We start from the raw sequence: 26,194 nt of genomic DNA, 5'->3' as shown, positions 1-26,194 counted from the left end.
CACAGCAGGAGCTCAGGCCTGGCCCAGATCTGCCCACACCTACCTGTAAAGAACCCAGGCCCAGTGTAGGTTCGAGTTTGCCACCCCCAGCTGGGAGCCCAAGTCCATCTTAGGACACTGCAGACATCCCCATAGCCTTCCCCACACAGTAACCCCTACCTTTTGACAACAGACAAGGCCTAGAAGCAGCTGCATCTCAGAGCAGGCATCCCAAAGACAGTGCAAGGCCCACCCTTTCAGCCCCATCTCTGTAAGATGCTTCATCCATCTTGGGGCACCTCCACTATTATCTCAAGTTACCTTGGCTATTGCTGCCACCAACTTTAGTGCAGTAGCATATATTGAGGGACACCAGCAGGGTCTGGAAGCCCGACATCAAGGTGAGGTACAGACAATCTGCCTGGGTACTAGAAGAATATAGGGTAGAAAATTCAATAGCTCAGATCCACACTGTAAGAAAGGAAGACACATAGACAACATGAAAAGACAAGGGAGGAAAGTGCCCCAAACAAACCAGGACACTGTAATTACAGAACCCATGGACAGTGAAGTTGATGAAATGTCAGAGAAGGAATTCAGAAGGTTCATAATTAAAATGATCTGTGAATTAAAGAATTACCTAAATAAGCAAATACAGGCAAAAACTGATCACTCCAACAAAGAGACAAGAGAGCAAATACAGGTAGAAAAAGATTACTTCAAGAGAGAGATGGAGACTGAAAAAAAAATAATCAGAAATCCTTGAAATAAAGGACACAATAAACCAAATAAAAAACTCAATACAAAGCATAACAACAGACTAGATCACTTGGAAGAAAGAACATCAATCAATGAAGAAAGAAAAGATAGCCTCTTCAACAAATGGTGCTGAGGAAATTGAAGATCCATATGTAACAAAATGAAATTAAACCCCTATCTCTCACTGTGCACAAAACTCAACTCAAAGTGGATCAAGGACCTAGAAATTAAACCAGAGACAGTCTATTAGAAGAAAATGTAGGTCCAAATCGCCATCATGTCGGATTAGGTCCCCACTTCCTTAATAAGACTCCTATAGCAAAAGAATTAATATCAAGAATCATTAAATGAGATGGATTCAAACTAAAAAGTTTCTTCTCAGCACAAGAAACAAATCAGTGAGGTAAATAGAGAGCCTACTAATTGGGAACTAATTCTTACCACAGGCACGTCAGATAGAGCACTAATCTCTTGAATATATAAAGAGCTCAAAAATCTTAACACCAAAAAAACAAATAACCCAATCAATAAATAGTCTAAGGACCTGAACAGATACTTCTCAGAAGATATACAATCAATCAACAAATATGCAAAAAAATGTTCAACATCTCTAGTAATTAAAAAAATGCAAATCAAAACTACTCTAAGATTTCATCTCATTCCAGTCAAATGGCAGTTGTTAAGAATACAAACAACAATAAGTGTTGATGAGGATGTGGGGGGGGGGGGCAAAGGCACACTCATACATTGCTGGTGGGACTGCAAACTGGTGCAGCCAATAAGGAAAGCAAAATGGAGAATCCTTGGAAAACTTGGAATGGAACCACAATTTGCCCCAGCTATCCCAATCCTAAAATCCCAAAGGACTTAAAAACAACATACTACAGGGACACAGCCACATCAATTTTTATAGTCTCACAATTCACAATAGCTACACTGTGGAAGCAACCTAGATGCCCTTCAGTAGATGGATGGATAAAGAAAATGTGGTATGGATACACAATGGAATATTACTCATAATTAAATGGAATAAATTCATGGCATTTGCAGGTAAATGGATGGAGCTGGAGAATATAAAGCTAAGAATATTGGAAATTAGCCAATCCCCCAAAATCAAAAGCTGAATAATTTCTCTGATTAAAGGATGCTCATTCATAATATGCTGCGGGGGCTGGGGAGAGGATTAAATGAACTCTAGATAGGGCAAAGGGGAAAGGGGGAGGGAGTGGAAGGGAGGGGATATAGGGGTAGAAAAGACAGTGGAATGTGGTGGTCATCATTACCCTAAGTACATGTATAAAGACACAAAGGATGTGAGGTCTACTTTGTGTACAACCAGAGATATGAAAAATTGTGCTCTATATGTGTAATATGAATTGTAATGCATTCTGTTGTCATATATAAAAAACTAAAATATTTTTAAAAATTAAAAAATAAAAAAGCAAAAAAATTAGTTACAGTTATATATGTTCTGTTGGTAATTTTAAATGGTAGGCAAATTTGTTGAATAAACTAAAATTTTAGCTATATATTTAATATAAATGACATAACTAAACTTAAGTTCCTCTGATAGATTAAAAGGATAAAAACATTAAATCTGGCAAAATAATACTAGTAAATTGGAATGACAATAATAGTTTTAAACAAGGTTAAATTCACAGCAGATAATATCACATAAATCAAAGAAGGTCACACAATTTACAAATATTTCTAGAAATAGAAATATTTGGCATCTCTATAATACTGACTCCTTCTTAGAAAAGAAAATGTTATGAAATGTATTTAACTTTTAGTTATTCTTAAAAGAGTGTTTACCTTTTGCCTTGTATTTCTTTGTATTAATAGAAAGAGAAGTAGCCTTTTTGTAAATAATAATAATGATAATATTTGCACAAACCTTTCAACCTAGCAATTCATTTGGGACTCATTGCTGCACTTATGTAAGGATTTGCATGTAATGTGCTTACCACCACTGGATTAGAAGACTATGGGGGGGGGCGGAGGGGGAACGTGTATATATCCAAAAGTGAATGGCTGCATGAATTTGGTATACCCAAGCCCGAAGCTAGTAGAAATAGTCAAGAGATGGTTCATATATAACCTATTAAGGACTACTCTTCAGGGTACAGATTCATAACCAATTAGTGCTTCTTAAAACAAACACACACAATACCTCATTTCCATACATGCTTGTTTCTGTTTGATTAAGTGCAACACAAGTCAAAGAATGCCTACCATTGCTTATTTCTCATAGCAGGATTTTATAAGTTTAGAAAGGTTTTTGGTTTTTTTCCTTAAAAACATCTCTTTACTCTGATTTGTCACAAGAAGCAAGGATTATTTTGGTAATGTAAGAAAGAAATTTTAGGGCCTCGAGAAACAAATTAAAAAAATAGCTTTTCCCGGGGGTTTTACATAGTAGAATAAATGTGAATATAGGAGACACATAGTATTATTCTAGAACAGGAGGTGGCGAGGTGCCCCTACAACTCCATTTATGTGTTTCCTGTCTTCTAGGTTAGGGTACGCCAACTTGTTCTATAAAGGACCAGATTGCAAGTATTTTAAGCTTGGAAGGCCATATGGTCTCTGTCACTACTACTCAACTCTGCTCTTAAGGCACAAGCTCTGCCATAGGCAACTTGTAAACAAATAACAGTAACTGTGTTCTAATAAAGCTTTATTTGTGGGCTCTGAGATATAAATTTTCTGTAGTTTTCATCTGTCACAAAATATTATTATTTTTTTCAAATTTACTACATAAGAATTTAAACAGTATTCTTCGTTCATGGGTTTTCTAAAAACAGGCTTTGGGCCATAGCTTCCAACCCCTGTTTTAGATACTCCAAGTGTAACTGGAAATGTGCTACTGGAATTAGGTCCTGTTGTCCAAGGCAGAAAATGTCACTGGAACCATGCCGAGCCCAGTACCCAACTCAGACAAGATTAGCTGTCACTCCTAGGTGGTCTGAATCATGGAATCTGGAAAATACCTCCTGCCTTTCCTGATGAGGTGAACTTGACTACTTTAGCAGCTCTAATTCTGTACTTGGAAACCTCATTCTCTACTGAAAAAAAAAATGCTAAAATTCTAAAGCGGGAAAAAATGCATTAGGCTATGCTATCTTTCACTATGTGAAATTGTGAAAATGATTTCCCCTAACAACTGTACCCAGAAAATGGAAGTTTTAATGGAGTGGATGAGAGGATGAAAGCCCCCATTTATATAATAGATCCCACAGAGAAAGGCCCTGTGGAGTCTCGAGGGCCCAGTGCTATCAGCCAGAGGTCCTAAGGAGGCAAGGGGCTGGGCGAGAGAGAGTGAGGAGACACAGGTGAGGGAGGGGTGTGGAAATTGGGGCTTGAGGGAACACGAGGTCAAACAAAACCTGTGAAATGATTGACCCAGAACATATCCCGGTTTTCCGACTAAAGTTAAAACTGAATAAAACAAAGGCATTTGAGGGGAAAAGAGGAGAACCATGAGAATCATTTCCATTTCTCTTGGGATTTCTGGCAAGGAATCTCTCTATGGTTTAGCTGCAGAATGAAGAGGGACAACCTGCTTGATAAAACCTGATAAAACTGTAGAGAATACGCCCTAGATGTAAGCCAGGATATTGTAAAGTAGGGATGCTGAGAGTATAGTCGGTGGAGAAATGTTTTAAAAATAAATCTGGAGAAGACTGTGTTCAGCCTGGTGTTGAAGGCTCATTTTCTGTAGAGCCATTTCAAGTCCTAAATATTCTAATGTAATCTGTTAACCTCCCAGAGGAGCTAACAAGCTCACCCTTCCAAACACCATCTGAAGACAATATGGGGTGGGGGATTGACATATGTGTGCATTGTCCCTCAGGAATAATCCCTTCAACATGGTTTTTGAAAAACACCATTTTAGTTATAACCTTCTTATGATGAAATTTTCCCTAAAATAAAAATCACCCAATCTATGAGGAATAAACTAAATTTATATTTACATGCAATTAACAGATTGGCCTTCCTATGACACCAACTGTAGGAGATATTTACACAAATTCTTTTTAAAAAAACTAAAGCTTCAACTTACTAAAGGGGTTTTATGTTTAAAAATTTGTGTCACTTCTAATAACTCAGAAGTTACTTACTAACAGAAACTAATTAAAAAAAATAGTAGCTAAGTTCCTAATCAAGCCTGCTAATTTTATCAATAAAGTCAAAATTACTGATGATGCAATACAACTTGGAAAAAATCACTATTATTTAAATAAAAATAATTACATAGAATGAAAATGCAGAAATACCTTTTTAAAAAATATTTTTTTTAGTTGCAGATGGACACAATATCTTTATTTATCCATTTTTATGTGATGTTGAGGATAGAACCCAGTACTTCATACATTCAAGGCAGGCACTCTACCACTGAGCTACTGCCCCAGCCCCCAGAAATACCTTTTTGAATGCTACATTAAATTTAATACTTCTGCAGAAAAAAAAAACCTAGTGGATGAAGTTAAAAAAGTTTAAAAAAATTATGAAGGTAATTTTGTGGTTTGCCATAAGCTTGAGGTATTTGTTTTTAATTGTAATAATTTAAAGTAAAATTGTTTTAACAAAATATATAAAATAAATATTATGAAGAATGTAAAGCTGGCGCCGGCGCGGTGCCCGCCAGGGCGCGCGGGGGAGCTCTCGGGGCGCCTGCGCAGTGCAAGACCTGCCGCTCTGGTGTCGCCGCCGCCGCTGCCGCAGCTGCCGTTGCCGCCTCCCTGCCTGCAAGTGTGTGAAGGAGGAGCCGAGGGTCGCCGCCGCTGCCACCGCCATGGGGAGAAAGTCAAGCAAAGCAAAGGAGAAGAAGCAGAAGCGGCTGGAGGAACGTGCAGCCATGGATGCTGTCTGTGCCAAAGTGGATGCAGCCAACAGGCTTGGAGACCCTCTGGAGGCTTTCCCAGTGTTCAAGAAATATGACCGGAACGGGTTGAATGTCTCCATTGAATGTAAGCGGGTGTCTGGACTGGAGCCAGCCACCGTGGACTGGGCGTTTGACCTGACCAAAACGAATATGCAAACCATGTATGAGCAGAGTGAGTGGGGCTGGAAAGACCGAGAGAAACGGGAGGAAATGACGGACGACCGAGCGTGGTATCTCATTGCTTGGGAGAACAGTTCTGTGCCTGTTGCCTTTTCTCACTTCCGATTTGACGTGGAGTGCGGGGATGAAGTCCTGTACTGCTATGAAGTGCAGTTGGAGAGCAAAGTGCCGCGGAAAGGCCTGGGGAAGTTCCTCATACAGATCCTGCAGCTTATGGCCAACAGTACACAGATGAAGAAGGTGATGCTAACAGTATTTAAACACAATCACGGTGCCTACCAGTTCTTCCGAGAAGCACTACAATTTGAAATTGATGACTCTTCTCCCAGCATGTCTGGCTGCTGTGGGGAAGACTGCTCCTATGAGATCCTGAGCCGGAGAACCAAGTTTGGGGACAGCCAGCACTCCCACGCAGGTGGGCACTGTGGCGGCTGCTGTCACTGAACTCCCAGAGCCACTTACGTCAGAATCTGCTCTCCTAAGGCCTGTCTTCTCCCCTGGTCTCACGTCACTTGCCAGGTGCCCTAAGAGCTGTGGTCTCCTCAACCCTGTATGTACCAGATGGCACCCTGAGAGCACAGAACCCTGGGGAGGAGTGGTCCACGCTGCCCCGTCTCCTCTCTCTTGGAAGAGCACAGTGCCAGGAGGGAATGGAGGGAGAGGGTGCTACAGGAAGACCACTGCGGGCCGGCGGGAAGCTCCTCTCTTGTGGCTGCCTCCTTACTCCACTCAGAAGGTTCCCCTACTTCCCCACAGTTGGATTCCTGGTGGACCTTCCCCTTCCCTGGACAAATGGAATGTTTTATCCACTCTTGTGAAAGTTTTAAGAGTCCTGGTCTGGGGTCTGCTGGGCCCCAAAGAGGACTGGACTTTGTATGATCCAAGTGCAAAGCAAGAGAGAGAGACCCTGGTTCAGAGAGACCCTGGCTCCCTTACTTCTCGATCTCATGGATGGCGCTCGTGTGGAGACTGCATAGGCCTTCTACACCAAGATACAGGGAAGCTCTTTCTAGCCACATGCTTGTAGATCCACAGAGTGGAGTTGTCCAGGGACCGGCCAACCGGAAGGCTGCCTCTCTCCATTGCTGTCAGGGAGGGCGGACAGGACCAGCCAGGTGTCCTGGGGGCTAACATGGGGATGCCTGCTTCTCTGGGCTCTTAGACTTTGCTGCATTCTAAGCTTGACCTCTTGATCTCATGGCGGTGACTTGAGCTTTTAATTCAAGAAGAAAGCCAGAGGCCCTGCCTGTTCCTCTCCATTGCCCTCTCGACACTTTCTCCCCTGCCTCTTGCCTCCACCCCAGATACCTCTGTTCTTAGTCTCAAGGGGGGAGTAACATCAGGGAGCCTCTTGTCTTCCCCCAGAAGGATCCCTTGTTCCTGGTGTAGTTGATACTTTCCTCTCACCTGTTGGTGCTGATATCTCTCTGAAGGTGGGATGTCCCACCGCTGTCCTCCCTCTTCAGAGAGCCCCCAGCCAGCAGCAGGCCCCTCTGCCTGCACCCCCAGCCTCACCCCTCACTGTTTCAGTGAGGCACTGGTGCCACTGTCCTGGCCAAGCCGGGCCACAGCTCAGCTGCAGCAGGAATGCCCTTCAGTGGCCCAAACAGCTGCTCTGCTTTTCTCTCTGGTGTCATCCTGTGTCAGCAGGTTGGAGCAGTGGGAGAAGGCCTTCCTCTTAGAGGTGTAGAGGATGTGGGCTCTGAACTTACACTCATCCTGATCTCTAGGCCTTGTTCCTCTTCCAGAAGAAAAACCAAATCTTTATCCAGGAAAAAGCACCTAACACCTCCCTTTTGACGTCCCAAGCTTTGCTTCAGGGAATGTCGTGAAGGTTCTAGCCTTTGTGCAGTTGTCTCCTAGGGGGTCCGTCAGCCCCTCTGCTGCTGGAGTCTGCTCACTCCACCCTCTGCCCTTACTCAGGTGGTCTGTCCTGGCAGATCTCATTAGAGTGGTCCTTGCTTCTCACCCAGAGTCCTGCCTGCATAGCAGCCTGTGCTCATGAGGCCTCGCTTCCCAGCCTGGCCTCTGCTGAGAGCCTGGTGCTGCTCTCGACCCCACCAGCAGCGGGCCTGGCACTCCTGGGAGAGGGCCTCGCAGCTTTACACTGGATACGGCCACGGTCGCCTTGCCTGCTGGCTCCCTGGGGTTTTACCCCAGTGAGAGTTGAACTTTTTGGGTAGGGGTTGGCAAACTCCTAAGAATCACAAAACAACAAGAGCACGTTTAGGAAGAGTCTGATCCCTGTCTCAAAGTACAGAGTGCTAAATATTTATTGTCTTAGATCATGAATTTCTGATACCTCCCACTCAAGGGGACCAAAAGGAACCCCCAGTATAGACCCCATTTGAGGTGAGCTCAGTTTATGTTGTCTCTTTCCAGTCATTGGTAATGGGATGCTCAGGGCCATGCCCTGCTTCCCCCAGCCTCTGCAGGCCATGTCCCAGAGGCGGCATCAGGAGGTTAGGCTGGGAGGTTAGGCACTGGCTGAGACTGCAGGTGTGGGTGTTGGGCCCTCATGTCTCAGATGGCAGTTTCCACCTCCCTTGGGTCTTGGTTTTGAGAAACAGCAGGCCTTTTTTGTTGGTTTTTTTGTTTGGGGCATGTTAAGATATATTTTTAAGTTTTTTTTTTTTTTAAGTTGTATCTGCTCTATTTCAGGTTATTTGTTGGTGTCAGCTATGTATGGTTCTTTTTAACCCTTTGTGTTTTTTTAGAGAAAACTTGGAAGATAAACTTCTTGATATATATATTTTTTTCTTTAGCAACTTGTTATCACTGGAATCAAAGGGAAAAGTGATCTCTTTTTTGCATTGGTTGTATTTGTATGTCACAAATAAAAGACACTTTGTTCAGCTGCAAAAAAAAAAAAAAAAAAAAGAATGTAAAGCTACACATAATTTTTAAAAAATTTATATTGTTAGATTATTTTCTTTGCCTACCCATATGTCTTTCAGAAAGATTTTGCTTTAATATTATTTATTCTTTTTAACATCATTTATTTAAGTGTAACAAATACAGAAAAGCAGGTAGAGAAAACACATTCACCTTGATGGATTACCACAGCATAATCACCCTAAGAGCCACCACTCAAGAGAACAACATTGCAAGAACCTACCTTAAACCCCCTCCTCGTCAAAGGTACCGTGATGCTTGCTTCTACCAGAATATAGCTACTTTTGCAAGTTTTGAGATTTATGAGAAGGAATAATATAGCATGTCATCTTCTGGTTTTTCAAGTCAGTATTCTGTTTATGGGATTTGTCCAGATACTTATGTATTGAGATATATATATATATATATATATATATATATATATATATATTGCCTTTACTGGTGCATAGTACACTAGTACACTGCGGTATGACTATATCATCATTCAGTTATTTGTTTCTGTTTTGTTGATAATGAGCAGTGGAATAGTTGGATCACAGGGACAAAGAACATTCACATTCAGCAATTAAGGCCAAACAGACTGACAAAGTTGTCCTGATTTACATTTCCACTGGAGTTTCCATTGTGTCCTGAACTTGCTAACATTCGGTACCATCGGTTTGCTTCATTTAGCCATTATGGTACACGTGTGGTCATTTGTTATGTCTTAATTAGCATTTTTCTAATTTCTGCAGTCAAGCAACATTTTATATATTTGATGAACATTTGTGTATCTTCTTTTGTGTTCAAGACATTTGTCCTTAATTTCACCGGATTATCTTTATTATCTTTAATGACCCTTCACATAGTCTAGATATAATCCCTATCCTATGTTTCAACCCTTTCTTGTTAATATTTGGATGAGTTTATCAGGATATGCTGGTGGAGAAAAAAAACTCTACATATCAATAGATGTATACAAAAATACTTAGATGTGCTGCAGGCCATTGGGTTTGGGGACAGCTATTTTTTCCACATAGTTACTCCAGGGCCCCAAATGACAAGTGCTACACCATGTAGAGTGCTGCTGCTTTCTATGGCCAGTAAATCACAGAAAACTGACAAATTTAAATGAGAAATTTGAACTTTTTTTTGTGTGAACAAATTCTTCACAAATTGTTGATAGACCTTTATTTCATCTTTATGTGGTGCTGAGGATCGAACCCAGTGCCTCACACACACTAGGCAAGCGTTCTACCACTGAGCCACAACCCCAGCCCTATGGACATGTCTTTTTAATATCAGAATCTTGCACTTGAATCAGTAAGATGCAGTTCCTGGTGGAGGATTTTAAGTGATGATATTTTCAAGTTCTTGATATGATCATTAATAAAACTTGATGCATAATAAATTTGCAGGAAGAAAACAAAATGACCACAGATGAACTTGTATTTGAAGATTCCAAGAACATTTTTTTCCTTTTCTTGACAAATCAATGTTGAAATTGCTCATGAAAATGGGAATAGATTTTGAATCCAATTCAGTTCTGTCAACTGTTTCAAATTACGATGAGGTCTGATTTGTAGCCACATCTTGAAACTAGCATAAACACTATAAAGGGGGAATATCTGCCCCAGACAGATACCTGTATGCTCTTTGTGAGAACAGAAATTCAGGGATCTAGGTTGCTTCCCTCACCAACAGTCCCTGCCCTCCTTGCTGGATAATCTCTCTAACTGCATGAGTTAACCTTTGGGTACCTGAAATATATGCTCCTGCAACAACAGCCCTCTTTACTTGATGAACAGCAATACACTCTAACTGGCTGCTCAAGTCATCAAGTGACTGACTGCTGAACAGTGTGTGGCAGTGAGGTAATGGGGGCCAGATGGCATTCATCCAGCTTGCCACCTTCAGAGAACTGAGAAAGAACAGCTATGCTTGGAAAAGTTCTGCAGGGAGGTTTGTGCTAAGGCAGAAGCAACAAGTGGTAAGATGTATCTGGCCAAGCTCCCTAGTGCTGGACTCTGACTCTTTCCACAATGTGCTGGGCACAAATTAACTGGACTCTTTAGGCAATTATAAGGACATTCTTTCTATTTAACACATGATGAAGCGAAGGCACAGAAAGATCAGATGCCATATGCAGAGTGACACAGAGGGCTAAGTGAGGAGTCAGGCACCTGGTTCTATAGTTGTTGCTCCAGCCCATCACCTTCAACAAATGTCCCATGATTTGCTCAAAGTGAAACCCATCACACAATTCCAAAGAATGGCCAAGTTGTGTGTGAGTATCAACTATCTTCAGTGTGGGAATAATTTTATATGATTTAGCTGCATAAATTTAATAAAATAAGAAATAAAGTTATTATTCTTTAGAATTCAGGTGCATAGAAGTGACATAATCAGCCACAGTATATTTCACACTATAGTACTTACTTCTTACTTCTTATATTCATATTTAATTCATTCATTTTGCCTTTATTTTCCTCACTTTCATCCCTTTGAACATCCCTAATAGCACCTCATATTCACCCCAAATCATCAAGTCACCATACACTTTGTGAATCCCATTTACATGATAGCTTTTGGTGACTTATCTTTTTATGTTTTCAAATTTTTCATTCGAAATATTTCTGTGAGTTCTCACACTGTCCCTCATAAGTATAGTAATTTCCTTTACACTGCTACATGGTACCCCATCATTTCCAATACCACATTTTATCTACCCAGGTATTGTGGACAGACCTTACAATTGTTGCCCACTCTGGTTGTCTAACCATGCTGGACAGTCTCTTTGTGTAGAACAATTTTCCTCAAGAATATATCTCAAGGAATAGCGTCAAGTCACATTCTGTGTACAGATACTAATTCACCCTGCAGAAAAGTTGGACCTAACTATATTTAAGAAACAGAGAGAGATCCAATTTCCCACACTTATATCTGACCTTAATCTTAGCAGTAAAAAGTAGCATTTCATTGCTTTTGCTTTTATTAGTTTGAGAATTTTCCTCACTAATGAGATTGAATAATCTTTATCATTTTTTAGCTATTATGTTCCTTCCTACAGATTTTTAAATTACATCCTTTCTTGGCTAACTAGTAGCACTCCTGCCTCATTATTTCTAAATTGAAAGAATTTCTTATATATTCAAGATTTTAATCCTTTTTATTCATATTGTATACTAGAATCATCTCCTAGTCTATGACCCGTCTTGTTATTTTTGCCCATGGGAATGATTGGTATAATAGAAATTGTTACTTGTGTGTTATTCAAAATCTTCAAATTTTCTCTTCATATACTGTATTTTATGCATTTTTTATGTTTTTACATTTTCTTGAGGTTTAACATGCACAAAAGACATAGATTCCAATGAATGTTTACATATGTGCAAATCCTTGTGACAATCACGCAAAGCAACACATAGAACATTTTTAGCATCTGAGAAGGTTCTTATATGCATTTTACAAAAAAAAAAAAAAACCCACACTCCTGTCCTCCCCCTCTGTCCTATGCTGTCATTCACATGTTTGTTCTTCAGCTTCATATAAAGGGGATCATACGTTAGGCAATCCTTCGTGTCTGGATTCATGCACTCATTGCTACCACAGTGAGATTCCTATACATTGTGGGCAACAGAAGTTCTATTTGTCCATGTGCAGTTTTACACTGAATAAATTGTTTTGGTTAGCTTTTTCACTTTGTGACCAAAGACCTGATGAAAACAATTTTAGAGAAAGAAAAGTTTATTAGGGGTTCATGACTTCAAAGGTCTCAGTCCAAAGACAGAGGACTCTTGCTTTCTGCCCAAAATGAGGCAGAACATAACATCATGGCAGAAAGGTGTGGAGGAGGAACAGCTCAGGACATGACTACCAAGAAGCAGAGAGAGATTGCTACCCTTATCACAGACAAAATATAAACCCCAAAGGCTTGCCCTCAGTGCCCCATCTCCTCTGGCCTCACCCTGTCTACAGTTACCACCCACTAATCCCTATCAGAGAACTAATGCACTGATTAGGTTAAGGTTCTCAAAACCAATCATTTCACCTCTAAACTTTCTTGCATTGTCTCATACATGAGCTTTTTGGGGACAGCTCATATCTAAACCATAACATAAATAGACCACAATTTATCCATTAATTAAAAGTTAATGGTTCCAATTTGGTGCTATTATAAACTGTTATATATTATATATAACAGACTTTTCAAACACATTTTGTATATAAATCTTTAAGTGGATACATGCACTCATTTCTCTTTAATAAAGTTTTCTATAATGCTATGGATATATAAAATTTCTAGGTCAAGGGATGTGTATGTATTTGGTACTAATAGGTATTACAAAACCAGTTTTCAAGTGGTTGTCCCAGTTAGCACTCCAAAGAGCAATATCCAAGAGCTCTAATTGTTCCTTGCCATGATTTTGTGTTGTTGGTCTTCTTGATTATAGCCATTCTCATGAGTGTTTAACAGAATCATATTGTGCTTATTCTTTGTGTCTAAATATTTAACTTCAATTCTCTGGTTTTTAACTAATTGGTATGAGGAACATTAAGTTGAGAGTGCTACTGTAATAATTAGTACACATGGACAATCAGTATGCCCCAGGCAATTTCCTGTTCCAAGAGAAGATTATTACCATTTTTTGTTTTTGTTTGTGTTTTAGTACTGGACATCAAACTTAGGGCCTTGCATATAATGGGCAAGCACTCTGCCACTGAGCTATACCCTAGCCCTTTTTTATTTTATTTTGAGTGAGGGTCTTAATAAGCTGCCATGACTGACCTGGAACATGTGATACCCTGCCTCAGTCTCCAGAGTAGCTGGGATTACAGGTGTTCAACACCAGATCCAGCAAGATATTATTATTTAAGAATATTTTCTAATGTGTATATTAACTTTAATCAACTTTATTTTCAACATCTGGTTATGCATAAAATTCTTTATTTTAATGTTTTCATTGTCTAATGTGTTACCAGATTTCTTAGTGTAAACCCCTTGCTAAATAACTAGAATTCAATGCAGTGTATTATGCTGTTAATGTATTACCACACTGTCTACTTGGAATGTTTCTGTTGCTATTGATAGGCAAGCTTGATTTGTTGACATTTGTATACGCTATATTTGGGGAGCTTTAATATCAAGGTTACATTTTGTTTATAAAAGACATTAAATTTTATCTGCCTCTCTTCTCTAGAATTGGTCAAATAGTATTGACTAGGTCTGGTTCAAAGCACGGTGAGAACTTTCTTTGCCACTCTCCAGCCTGATCCTGTTTTTAGGAAGTAACTCTGAGAGCAAGCCCTGCTTATTCTGCAGCATCTAGCTTACTTATGTTTTCTTTAAGGCAATGTAATAAACTGAAACCAGAGACTCTGGTACCAGAGGCCTGGGGTTAAAAATATTGTTACATGATGATTAGCTATTGTCCTCAGGAAGACCACCTGTCCTAATGTACCTCTATTTCTTCAATTGAAAAATGAGAATCATAAAATAATTATAATAATAGTAATAATGATGATGATGATAATACTTATAGGTTTGTTGGAAATTTTTTAAAGTATTAAGGTATGTAAAGCCCTCAGAACAGTGTCATCTGACACAGATTAAACAGCCTTTAGTGATATTATTTCGTCTCTTCTGGGGGCAATTTGGGCAATTTATCTTCTTGTAGAAAATGTATTTCATCAAATTAAACTGCACAATATGGGTAGAGTCATCTCTTCTGTGTCTTCAAATTCCCTTCACATTTTTTTGTTACTTCCTCATTATCACTTTTTATATTTTATTGGCATCCTGCTCTGTTCACTTTGATTGGTTTTCCTAACAGTTTTATGGTCTACTTTTCCTCCCAATGAACTAACATGAGATGTATTCATTATTTGCAGTGATTTTCAGCTTCTACTTCATTGTCTGCCCTGATTTTTATTTGTTTTTTCTTTTTCTTTATTTTATTTCTCAGTTTGGGGGAATATACTTGCTTAATGTTGTTATTTACTACTTGATTTATCTGTTTCGAACATCTTTTGATCAACAATAACAAAAGATAAGAAAATCAACGTATTTTTATTATTCTCCACAAAGTAGTTTCTTCAAAAAAAGTTCCTGAAACCACGTTCTCAGAGTTTCTACCTGTTTGAACTCTTGTTTTCCTTTCTCTCTCTTTTTTTTTTTTTTATTTGGATGAGAGCAGGCCTGGATACGCAAATTGTCATTTATTTGTTTTGGAAAGACTTTGGTATCTGTCCAACCATGCCTGGTTGGCCTTTATTGAGTTTAACACCCCCCCTTCACATATCCTCTTTGGCCTACAGATGTCTCTTAATTGTATCAAAGATGGAGTTTGTCCTTCGTTTCTCTTTTGGTTTACTTAGTTCCTTTGCTTGCTTTGTCCTCATTTAGAACATGAAAAAATAAGCCCATAATCCTTACTCTGCTATTCAAAAACTGGAAATCTGCCAATCTCTCTATCATGCTTTATTATCAGATCCAATTGTTAGGTAGAAGATAGGGCTTGGAGAAGGGACAAAAAAAGCCAAGAGAGGGTCCCACCCCTAGGGCCCTCAGCTCCTCCTGTTTCTCTTTTTTTAGTAAACTGACCAAAAAATCCTGGACTAAATATCATATTTCTTTTCCAGTTAGAAAGCTATTTCTAATGCAATTGTTCTGTCACTATATATTTCCCAGCCCATCATTCCTTCCAGCCCCCAAGACCCTCAAGTACTTGAGAGAACATTGATACAAAAAAAAATTAAAAAATCAACATTATTCTTTGAAATGGTTTCTTAGCAAATTTTCATATAAATGTAAGAAAAAAATATAGCTAAATTTTCAACATTGACATCTTAAAACACAAAATTCAGAGCAAGAACATGAGTTTTATAAAAGGTCACTTTACCTTAATATAAGCTTCATAGTTGCCCTCAACCATTGCAAAGCAGGAATCACATGGATGTGACATTTCGGTAGATCTTTATAGCAAAAAATGTATAACAAAAACGGGTGAGTAGCTTTCTTTTTAAAATGAGCCTGTTTAAAGTTAAGGTGTAATTTATTAAATGGTGTTTCTTGATTGATATAATTAAAATATATCCATTAAAAAAAAAAACAGCTCCTCCTGTGAGGGGAAAAATGGGCCATCACCATTAAACAGAGATGAGTTCAAGGAAAGTCACTGACCTTGGACATGCATTGTGGATTGCCCACCCCCACCCGCAGGTATTTTTTGGAAGAAAAAAAAAACTTACACACATCACAGTAGAAAAGAAATGATGTCAGGTTCAACTGTCAATCAAGGTGTCAGCCACTTCCAAATCCACCCAAGGGAGAATGGGGACAACTAGCACAGCCCAAGGAAGCGAGCTCCACTGTATACCCAGGGCCTGGAGCTACCTCATCGAGTCCTTCTGTGTTGTAGAATTCTCGTGAGAATATGTCCCCTTTTTGTTAGAGGATGGTCTCTTGGAAGAGACTCACATTTCTTTGGCTTGTGTTCTTCTTTTCTTTTTTCCCCTTCTTATTAATTCAGCTTGCTTTCACAATGGCAGGCCATCGTTGCTCTAGCTTTTTGTTTATTTATTTGTCTGGGTTTTTTTGCAATATGGCACGTATTTGATTATTGAACTCTGTCAGAATTGCTCTCCCTGCTGAAATTCCACTGATCTCTCCTTCCCGCTTCTCTGGGGCCTGGTAATTTTTCATTATAATTTGTAACTACAGCGTGGGTTATCCCATGGTTTGGAAGATCCCACTTACACCAGATAAATTCTGGCTGGCAGAATCTTTTCTGCTGTTTCTCCAATTGCCAGGGTTCACCCTCACTGTGGTCCCAGTGCAAGACACCTCCCTCAGGTGGTGGACTTCAATGAGCCTCCTTGTGGCCCTGGAGAGAGCCAGCCCTGCCTTTTGACCCCATGTGCTTCTGGTCTCTCTCTTTTCTATTCTTCCAAAGCCAAGGAGGAAAAAGGGAAGGGGGCGGAGGTAACAGACCTCTTCAAGGAGGGGGTGGGTGTCATTTATGAGGGGAAATGTCATCCAGAACCTTCATGCCTTCATGGTGCCCGGTAGCCCTCCTCCTCCTCCTGCCCCCTTCCTCCTCCTCCTCCTCCTCCTCCTCCTCCCCTTCCTCTCTAAAAGAACTCTTCCATTTTCCCTCTTACAGTCTTCACAGCTGCATTTCCTTGAGTTGTTTGAAATGATGAGTCCTGAGGCCACTCTTGGCTTCCCAGCTGAAGTTCCCAGTGGAAAGGAAAACAGGGCTGGGGATTTTATCACTCTTTTAGGTTGCTTCTCTGACCAGTGGGTCTTCCCGTGAGCACTTGTAAGGAAGGACATGTCCACTGATGTGGAAATTGCCACGTCTTCACTCGGGTTGGTCTAGAGTCTCTGGGTGGGGCAGGAGGGGCCGGGGAATTACTGAGAATTCCGAGTGTTTTCTGGCCTGTTCTCTCTCACCTCCCACCTGGATTGCTTCCATGGAAGAGCACCTGCCATCTCAGGTCTACACTGGGACCCCCATTCTCAATCTAACTGCTCCTGTTTTATTACTGTGTAGACACTAGCTCTTCTTGGTGTTTTTACCCGCTTTGCTCAGCGCTGCCTCTCTTCCTCCTTCCTCTGACACCTGTCTCCCATTCAGCTAAGCTACCTGACAGGCACCATTGTGTACTTCCTCTTTATTCAGAGAAGCTTTCACCCAGGGTGATGCAGTGTTCTGTGTCCAGATGAGGGTGGTGGACACACAGATGAACACATTTCGAAAAGTCATCCAATGTGCATGTATCTGTTTTATTACGTATAAATCATGACTTAAAAATTTTAAATGGTTGTTAGTAGTCCTCTGAAAAGTGACAAAGAACAGCACTGGACAGAATTAGAACAGAAGGCAAAAATAATTACACACATAAGCCCCCCCCCCCACACACACACACACACTCATAGACACTTGATGACACTTCCCTGTTACTTATCAACCCCCTGTTCATCATCATTCATTGGATCATTACCTAATTCCCTTTAGACTTTCAAGTTGGCCATAAGTTTTAAGTAATATTTGTTCTAATTATTTCAATAACCTGCCGCATCCATGATTACATCTCCTGTCTCATTCCTGAAGTAGTGTATTTTTGCTCTCCCTGTAGGTACTTGGCACAGTTTTATCTGTTTTATTGGTTACACCTATCCAAAGACCAGGATTTGGGCTTAATTTTTTTTCTAATAAATTTGTCTTTTTTATCTTCATTTATTTCTAACTGTAATTATATAAATTGCTTTTCCTGATTTATTTTGGCTCATTCTTTTTTTTTTCAATTTTTTCCTAAATTTTTATGAGATTTTTACATAGTGCGTATGTGAAATACTTCTTGCACTCTTTAAATTGCATTCATTTGTATTGATTTATAGGCTTTCTTTATGTATTCTAAGCAATATATTGTATATATGTTATAAAAAATAAATATATTTACAATCAAACTAACATGTATTATCTCACATAGTTACTTTTTGTATATGTATGTATGTGGAGAACATCTAAGATTTAGACTCCTATCAATCAAAATTCAGGTTCACAACAGTGTCTATTTTTACTGTTTCACCTATGCTTTTGACTTTATACCCCCCCAAAAAAAAATCACTGCCCAGATCAGTGTTAAAAAGCTTTCTGTCTATATTTTCTTCTTAGCAAAATTCACATATACAACATCCACATTTACAAAGTTCACATATACAACAATGCAACATTGTTGATTAATGTACACATAGAAGTACAGTAATCAACACATAGCTGTACGATAATCAACATACTGATTTCATGTGTTTTACAGATATACCCAGCAGTGGGATTGCTGGATAATTAGGTAACAATCTTTAATTATTTTAGAAGTTTTTTTTTTCCCTCCAATTTAGTAGACTGCCTTTTTATTGTGGGTTGGTCATTACCTTGGCAGTGAAGAGAATTTATAGTTTGATACAATTCCATCTGTCTATTTTTACTGTTTCACCTACAGTTTTCATTTCATACCAAAAATAAATAAATAAAATCACTGCCCAGACCAATGTTAAAAAGCTTTCTGTCTATGTTTTCTTCTAAATTTTTATAGGTTCATAAATTTCAGGTTTTATATTTAAGTCTTTATTTTGAGTTTGTATTTGTATATGGGTTCAGAAAAGGGTCCAATTTCATTCTTCTGCATATGGATAGATGGTTTCCCAATACCATTTACTGAAGATACTGCCCTTGCCCCACTGCGTTTTCTTGGCATCCTCTAAAAAATAAGTTGACGATAGATGTGTGGACTTATTCCTGGGCTTTCTCTTCTATTTCACTGGTCTGTCCATTGTTTTTATGCCAATTCAACATTGTTTTGGTTACTGTAGGTTTGTAATAGATTTTGAAATCAGGGATGAAAAAATGCTTCAATTCTTTTTTGCTCAATATTGTTAAGTGGCATTTAAATTTATATTTCCTAACCTACTTTCTGGTGTCCAAGAATGTAATAAGTTTTGAGTTAATGAACACTTTTATTTCTGCTAATAATCTAAATATAATCTTTGTAAATAACACAATATCTATAAATGACTTTGTTCTTTACTTATCTTTTATTTTTACTTTCTTTCTTACGGTATAATAACCTTATCTTCTTCCTGAAATAAAATGAAGGTTACTAAAATCCTACCATTCAGAATGCATGCTTTCAATTCCTTCTATATTCATAATTTTAGACCCCACCCCAGGGTCCTCAGAATAATTGATGTCTGGCTATGCCTTGTCACACCAGTTTATTTGAGGGGTGTATTTGGTTTGAATTTAAATTTCAGCCTATGAACATTCACCAGTCCCACTTCACTTACTTGGACTAGACAGTGTCTCTGGAGGCAAGGGGCTAGGGAAATTGTGGTGCTATCACTGTTACTTTAACAGATAATTCACATTCCACAAAATGAAATACTTATTCCCTAGAGGAGCTCAGGGAGCTGAAGAGCGTCTTTAAATTGTCTGTCCATTATCACTTTGGAATGCTTCTATTGCTTATTCCATTAGACAATTCGGTGACTCAAAGCCAGATGTTTCTATCCCCATGTGAAAAGCCCTAGATTTAGTCTAAAATTACAAATATACTAGAGTGCAGAAAATGGCATTTTGAAATGGGGCAAAGTGTTGAACATCAGAACACTTTGAGTACGTCTGAACTAGCACCAAAAATGTATTTGTTAAAATATATTTTGTGTATCATTGTGTTGCAAGACATACCAGTCTTTATTATTAAGATCTTCTTTTAATACACTATACTTTAACCTATATTACACCTTAAAAAATAGGTAGTCATCATTTTTCTTTCTGACCTATGACAGACCAATGACATCTCCCTCCTACTTACCCAGGGGTTCCATCACCAGGCCATCCATGCTTATGTCCTCTACAATGCTGAATTCTTCTATTTATTTAAAATGATACATATTAAAAAGCCCATTTTTTAAGCTTAGACAAGCATCTGCTGAATTTTTTTCTTTCTTTTCTTTTTTTTTTTTACTTACTACCTGAATAACTAAAAGCTAAATAAGGAAAAGCCAGAAAGAAAAACAAAAGCACCTTCTTTGATGGATGAAAATGTGTTGGCAGGAATGCTGGTGCAGCAAGACAGTTGATAAAAAAATAATAACTTATAGTCACCAAAGAACAAGGAGCCATTTTGATTCTAGCTGAATGGTTTCAACAACTCAGCAGATGAAGAGCAAATTCATTTTCTCTCTCCAACATAGAAACATAGACTTTGCAATAATTCTGTTATGTGGTATTGCTAAAACTTCCACAGTAACAAAGGTACTGTGACAGTATGCCTCCACAGAGTCTAATGAGATATCTTCACCAGTATCTTATACAAGGGTGCACTCACACTGAATCTTTCCCAACAGATATGGGATTTAAGGCAATTCACTCGCCTTAAATCTATGGCAATATTAATTCAGAACAATTCCAGCCATGCCTATAGCAATCTGATATTCATTGCCACAAAGTATCTAGATAGATTCCTTATAATGAAAATAGGTTTATTTAGCTCACAGTCTAGAGATTCAAGAGTATCACACTGATGTCTGCTGGGTTCTGGACCCCCTTGTCCCTGTCAATCATACTAGATGATATCATAGTGGAGCACATGTGTGAGGGGAAAATCACGTGACCAAACAACAAGCTGGAAAGTAGGGAGGGGCCAAGTACTGCTCTCTTACAACAACCCTCTGGAGCATCCCAATGATCTAATCATCCCTGTAAGTCCCACCTCTTAAAAAGCTCTAGCACTCAACATAGCTACTCTGTGGACCAAGGTTCCAACACATGAGTTCTTGGGGGATACACTCAAACCAAATCTGAACCATTGCAATGGACAAAACAACAAACTTGTAGGAGCAGAAAAGAGGGTCAGGATCTTGGACCATATCTTTTCTATAACTGTACTCCATCTCTGCATGATCTCACCTATTAACATGTTTAATATCTCCCATATATTAGTGACTTCAATAATTAAAACTCAGCTCCTCCATGTTCCTTGGGATCCACCCAATATCAAATAAACAAAATAATAGTAATATCTACTAGAAAACTTTTGCTCTTCTTAAATTCACTTTTCCTTAAGGTTTTTGTTGTTGTTGTTGTTGTTTGTTTGTTTGTTTTCATCTCAGTGCTATCACTATTATCCCTGATGCTTCAGCCAATAAATGTAAACTAATATTTGATTTTTCTCTTCATCTTAGACCCCACCAGCAGTCCATCATCCAAACCTCTCATATGACTTCAATTTCTTGAACTCCTGAACTCATCCAAGACCCCATCATCTCTCACCAAAAGAACTGAATGACCCTCTAGCAGGTCTCTGCTGCTCTTGCCTCCCACATCCGTGCTCTGGTTCTCTGTTTTTACATAACAAACCTTATCAAAGCACAGTGATTTGCAGACATGAATTGCATTGTTTTTCCTGTCTGTGTTAAGTAGGCTCAGATGGTCAGTTATTCAGCTGGTGCACTTGGTGACTTCAGCACAGTTGCTGTTAGATAATGAATGGGGAAACTGGGAAGGCTGGGCCTCTCTCTCCATGTAGTCTTAAGGATTTTAGTCTTCATGTGAAATCTTCAACAGAATATCCAAGCTTATTACATGATAGCTAACAGTCCCCAAAGAGATCGTTCCAAGAGAGAAGAAGCAGAAGCTAGAAAAACCTTCATAAAAGGTAGACCAGGAATGTCATACTTGCTTGTTGGACATAAGTCAAACCCATATTCATCATGGTGGAGAGGAGTCCACAGAGTATGAATTCTGAAAAGCATTGTGCATTTGGAATCCCGAGTTTGAAAACCAGCTTCCTCATTCTCTAGGTATCTTTTAAAAACAGGAATCAGAGAATGTCACTCTCAGCTCTCAACAACCAAACAGTTTCTACCACTCTAACAATGGATATCAAGGTCCTTAGCATGACCCACCAGATCTTGTGGGCTATTGTCCATGCAGACTTCTCTAATACTAATTACCACCCTCTAGAAAGGCCAGGAACAAGCATACAAGTATTCTAAATTAACTCAATAATTTCCTCCATGGTTTTTTTTCTTCATCTCCGTGCTATCACTATTATCCCGGATGTTTCAGCCAATAAGTGTATTTATTGACTCAGGTGGACTGCAGGAAATGCACACTTAAATAAAGTCAGATGTGCAAGACTAGTGGACAAGAAATTGTCCTGTGTCGGCAGGACTGAGAGACAAATAGAACTTCTGTCACCTTATACTACTAGTATCTTATGTATAAAGGCCCATCAAATATTGCATCTCTCAAACACTGCATTAACAGGCAGACATGGAATTAATTTTTCTTTTTTAACATAAGAACCCAAGTCTTCTAGCCACAGTGACTTGTCTAATGCCAAATATATAACAAGTGGTGGAGCCAGAACATAAAAGTGTCTCTTATAATTATTTGCTCAGTATTCTTGCTACTTCGCATAATTAAAAGAAATGCAGAAAAATAAGATATCACGCTATTGGAAAAAAATAGATAAAATGTAGCAATTTATACTTATAGAGTACTGTCTGATATCTGCCTTATCTCCTCAACTCAGTTATTGGAAAAAATAAAATTTCCAGGTGCTCTTTGGCACTTTTTTTTTCTTCATTGTAGACAATAGCTAGATACATCTCAGCACAATTGTTTTTTCTTTTGGTACCAGGGATTGAACCCAGGGGTGCTTAACCACTGAGCCATAGCTTCCCAGTCCTTTTTTAATTTTTATTTTAAGACAGGGTCTCAGTAGGTTGTTTACAGCCTCTCTAAGTTGCTGAGGTTGGCTTTGAATCTACAATGCCCCTGTAAAAGTCCCCTAAAATGCTGGGAATACAGGTGTGTGCCATCCCACCTGGCAGCAGAATCTTCAAAAATATGTATGCACTCCAAGTGAAGAAAAGAACTGGCTACCTAGCCCCACAATAGTCCATACAATCGCTTTCTAGATGTTTAACAGGATTGCAATGAGAATGTTTGGTTTTATTTCCCCCTGAGATATACGAACAATTGCTTTAAATCCATTTTTTATATTGACATAAATATTACTCTCTGGCAAATAGTCTGCTCAAATTGGACAGTTACCTAAGAACCAAAGCATAACAAATACTGAAGTCCAAGGAATGACTTGAATGAGGAACCTTGGATAAGGGATAGTATAAAATAAAATAGCTTCTGAATTTTGTCCAGGTGGGGGTACATTACTGTTTCCTAAGACTAAACATGTGTTGGGAAAAACAGTTCTCATGTACACGGTGATTACTTTTGGAGAGTGTGTTTGCAGGTAGTTGTCTGAGCCAGGAGTAGTATTTCAATTCTGGATTCCTGCTGCTGGCTCCACTGAGCTCCCTTGAGTTTGCAAATTGCAAACTAGAAAGCACAGCCCCATATCTGCAGTGGCCCACAGCTGTAATCCCAGCACCTCAGGAGGCTGAGGCAGGAGAATCACAAGCTCAAGGCCAGCCTCAGCACTTAGCGAGGTGCTGTCACAGGGCTTGAGAAGACCCAACTTCCCCATGCAGGGGAGGACTCCTCTCTGCTTGAAAATATCAGGAAATGAGGAGGAGCAGGGGAAGAAGGAAGCTGGCCTGCAGGAGAGACTGGTGTGTCTATGCAGTAGGAGGAGGGAAGGAGTGGTCAAGGCTGTCAGGATGGCCTCATGGATACTGAGAAGGACCTGAACAGGCGTTCAGGGGTTAGGGTGGTCATTGTGAAAAGGGTCTTAAGGTGCGAGAAGGAGCAGGCTGGACAGGACTGGTACAGTGACCTAGAGATGCTAGGGAAGTTCCTTATGAAGTCAGCACGTAATCTTTCTAAGGCTGGCCTCCCAGACACATCTGCCCCTCAGTCCTATCCCAGAAATGGGGATTCTAGAAAATCTCACTTAGGCCTGTCAAAAATGACACAACACAGGAACAGGAAGCTAAGCGATGTACTTTCATGTACAAGCATTTATCAGATTGCACAAGCTACAACCCCTGCCAAACCCACCCTAGAGCCAGCTCAGCATTCACTCACATTTCTGGGGACAAGAGTCTGACAGCCAGGGTGGCCCGGACTGGTGCCCACTGAGGCCCCTCTCTGAGCTTGCAGATGGCCTTCCTGCCCGTGTCCTCACAGTGGTACTTCTGGGAGTCTGTGCCCTGATATCCTCTGCCACAAGGGCATAGCTCACATCGGATTAGGGCCACCCAGATGGCCTCATTGAACTAGATAACCCCCGAAAAGACCCTGTCTCCCCATATGGGCATATTCTCAGCTACTGGCTTAGGAGTTCAAAACAAGGGGCTAGGAGTTGGCCCCTCACACAGATAGGGCTGATTCCTCCCCAAACATCATGTGAGAAGATATGTGATCCCAGCCCTGTGAAGAGAGCTCACTCAATACCCATGTAGTGAGGCCATTGTGACCTATACCAATCCTGAGAGGACAGTTTAATCATGAATCCAGACAGGCCAATCCAGTAAGGTCACTTGAATCTGTAGGAATCTAGCATGGCTGCGTTATCTCTCCCAATCCTGTGCAGCCTTTTCATCAACTCCAGACCTGTGAGGACAGTCCCAGCAAGGCCGGTGGGGAGGGCTTTGACCTGGACCTGTTAGTTGAACCCTTCTGTTTTACGTCCTCAGGATCATCCAAAAATATGTCTTCTTTTGTGTCACAATAAGAATATAAATTAAATTTAAAAACACTGATGACATTAAGAAGGACTTAGGGAAAACAATTCTCTCCAGGAGAGGAAAGAAGATCCCAGACAGCAGAAGTGGCCTTGACTGCTGCCACCCTCAGGACACGGGGAGCTGGGGTCGTGGCCTGCTCAGCTGCCAGCAGCATCTCAGAAGGTCCCTAAGTGAAGCAGCCAGGTCTGGACCCACATGGTTGGTGGAGGGTGCTGCTTCTGGCCAGGCCTGGCTGGGCAGCCTTCGCTCTCAGTGTGATTTCCCTGGTCAAAGGGCGGGATGACTGGCTGGGCTCCTTCCATGGGGAGCACTCAGTTACCCTGCGTTCCTGCTCAGTGATGGTACCTCCAGCCAGCGCATCTTCTGACTTGATTTCATCAGCAACATGGAATAATTGTTTACTTCTTTTTTTAAAAAAATATTTTTATTATTTCTTGATGGATCTTTATTTTATTTACTTTTTTGTATGCGGTGCAGAGAATTGAACCCAGTGCCTCACACATACTGGGCAAGCGCTCTACCACAGAGCCACAACCCCAGCCCAAATCATTGTTTTCTTAAAAGGAAAAGTCCTGTTCTTCGGAGAGGATTGGGCAGTGGCAGAGACTCTCTGTGCCACTGCTACGTCACGCAGGGCACTGGAGGTCTGCGCAGCTCTGCCTTCCCCCTCCTCTTCCAGCTCTTTATGGCCCTGTGTTGGAGAATGTGGGGAAGCTGCTTTTGCCAGTGCCCACGTGGGGAGGCCCTGGACTCCTCAAGGCCTTGGCTAAGCTCCTTTCTCTGTGTCAGTGTCAAGCTCTGCATTGTGCTGGGGGCACTGAATCTGGCCACGGTCACCTATGAGAGTGTTGAGCATCTGGAGACCAGGAGCCTGGCCCAGATCCTCGCTGCCAGATGGCCCAGTCAAGCAGAGGAAGGAGAGGTAGGGACAGCGATGTGAGAGCAATGGGCAGGGGTGGGGGCGTCCAATACCCAGGATCAAAGGGGCCACTGAGGAGCCAGCTGAGCACCTGGGTGGCAGGCCTCCTGAGGTCCGCAGAGGTGTCTGCACGTGCACACAGCGGCTTTAGGACTTGCTACCTGTCCTGATGCTTATCTACCAGAGGCCCTCTAGTCACCAAGGAAGTGACCAGGCATGCCGTGGACCACTGGAGTCATCAAGAATGCTTCCCAATGGGGCAGTGACAGAGGACCCCGCCATGCCAGGTGGGCACACACGTGCCTGGGTGCACCTTCTGTTGCGTCTCTCCTTCCCGGCACTGGCAATGTTTCCACAGCTCTGCACACCC

General features: G+C 40.5%; 1 protein-coding gene across 1 annotated transcript; it reads left to right on the top strand.

The window, feature by feature from the left end:
• The first annotated feature begins 5,398 nt into the window (after positions 1 to 5,398).
• On the top strand, positions 5,399 to 8,661 carry LOC124100466 (N-alpha-acetyltransferase 40-like). The gene has a single exon (XM_046455995.2). The coding sequence runs from the start codon at positions 5,537 to 5,539 to the stop codon at positions 6,248 to 6,250; it is 714 nt and encodes a 237-aa protein (XP_046311951.1). The 5' UTR covers positions 5,399 to 5,536; the 3' UTR covers positions 6,251 to 8,661.
• The last annotated feature ends 17,533 nt before the right edge of the window (positions 8,662 to 26,194 follow it).

This window comes from Marmota monax, unplaced genomic scaffold (genome assembly GCF_021218885.2).
Source record: "Marmota monax isolate L192 unplaced genomic scaffold, Marmota_monax_Labrador192_F-V1.1 WCK01_AAM20220418_F8-fsc01378, whole genome shotgun sequence".
Classification (NCBI taxonomy): domain Eukaryota; kingdom Metazoa; phylum Chordata; class Mammalia; order Rodentia; family Sciuridae; genus Marmota; species Marmota monax.
This window is presented reverse-complemented; position numbering and strand designations above follow the sequence as displayed.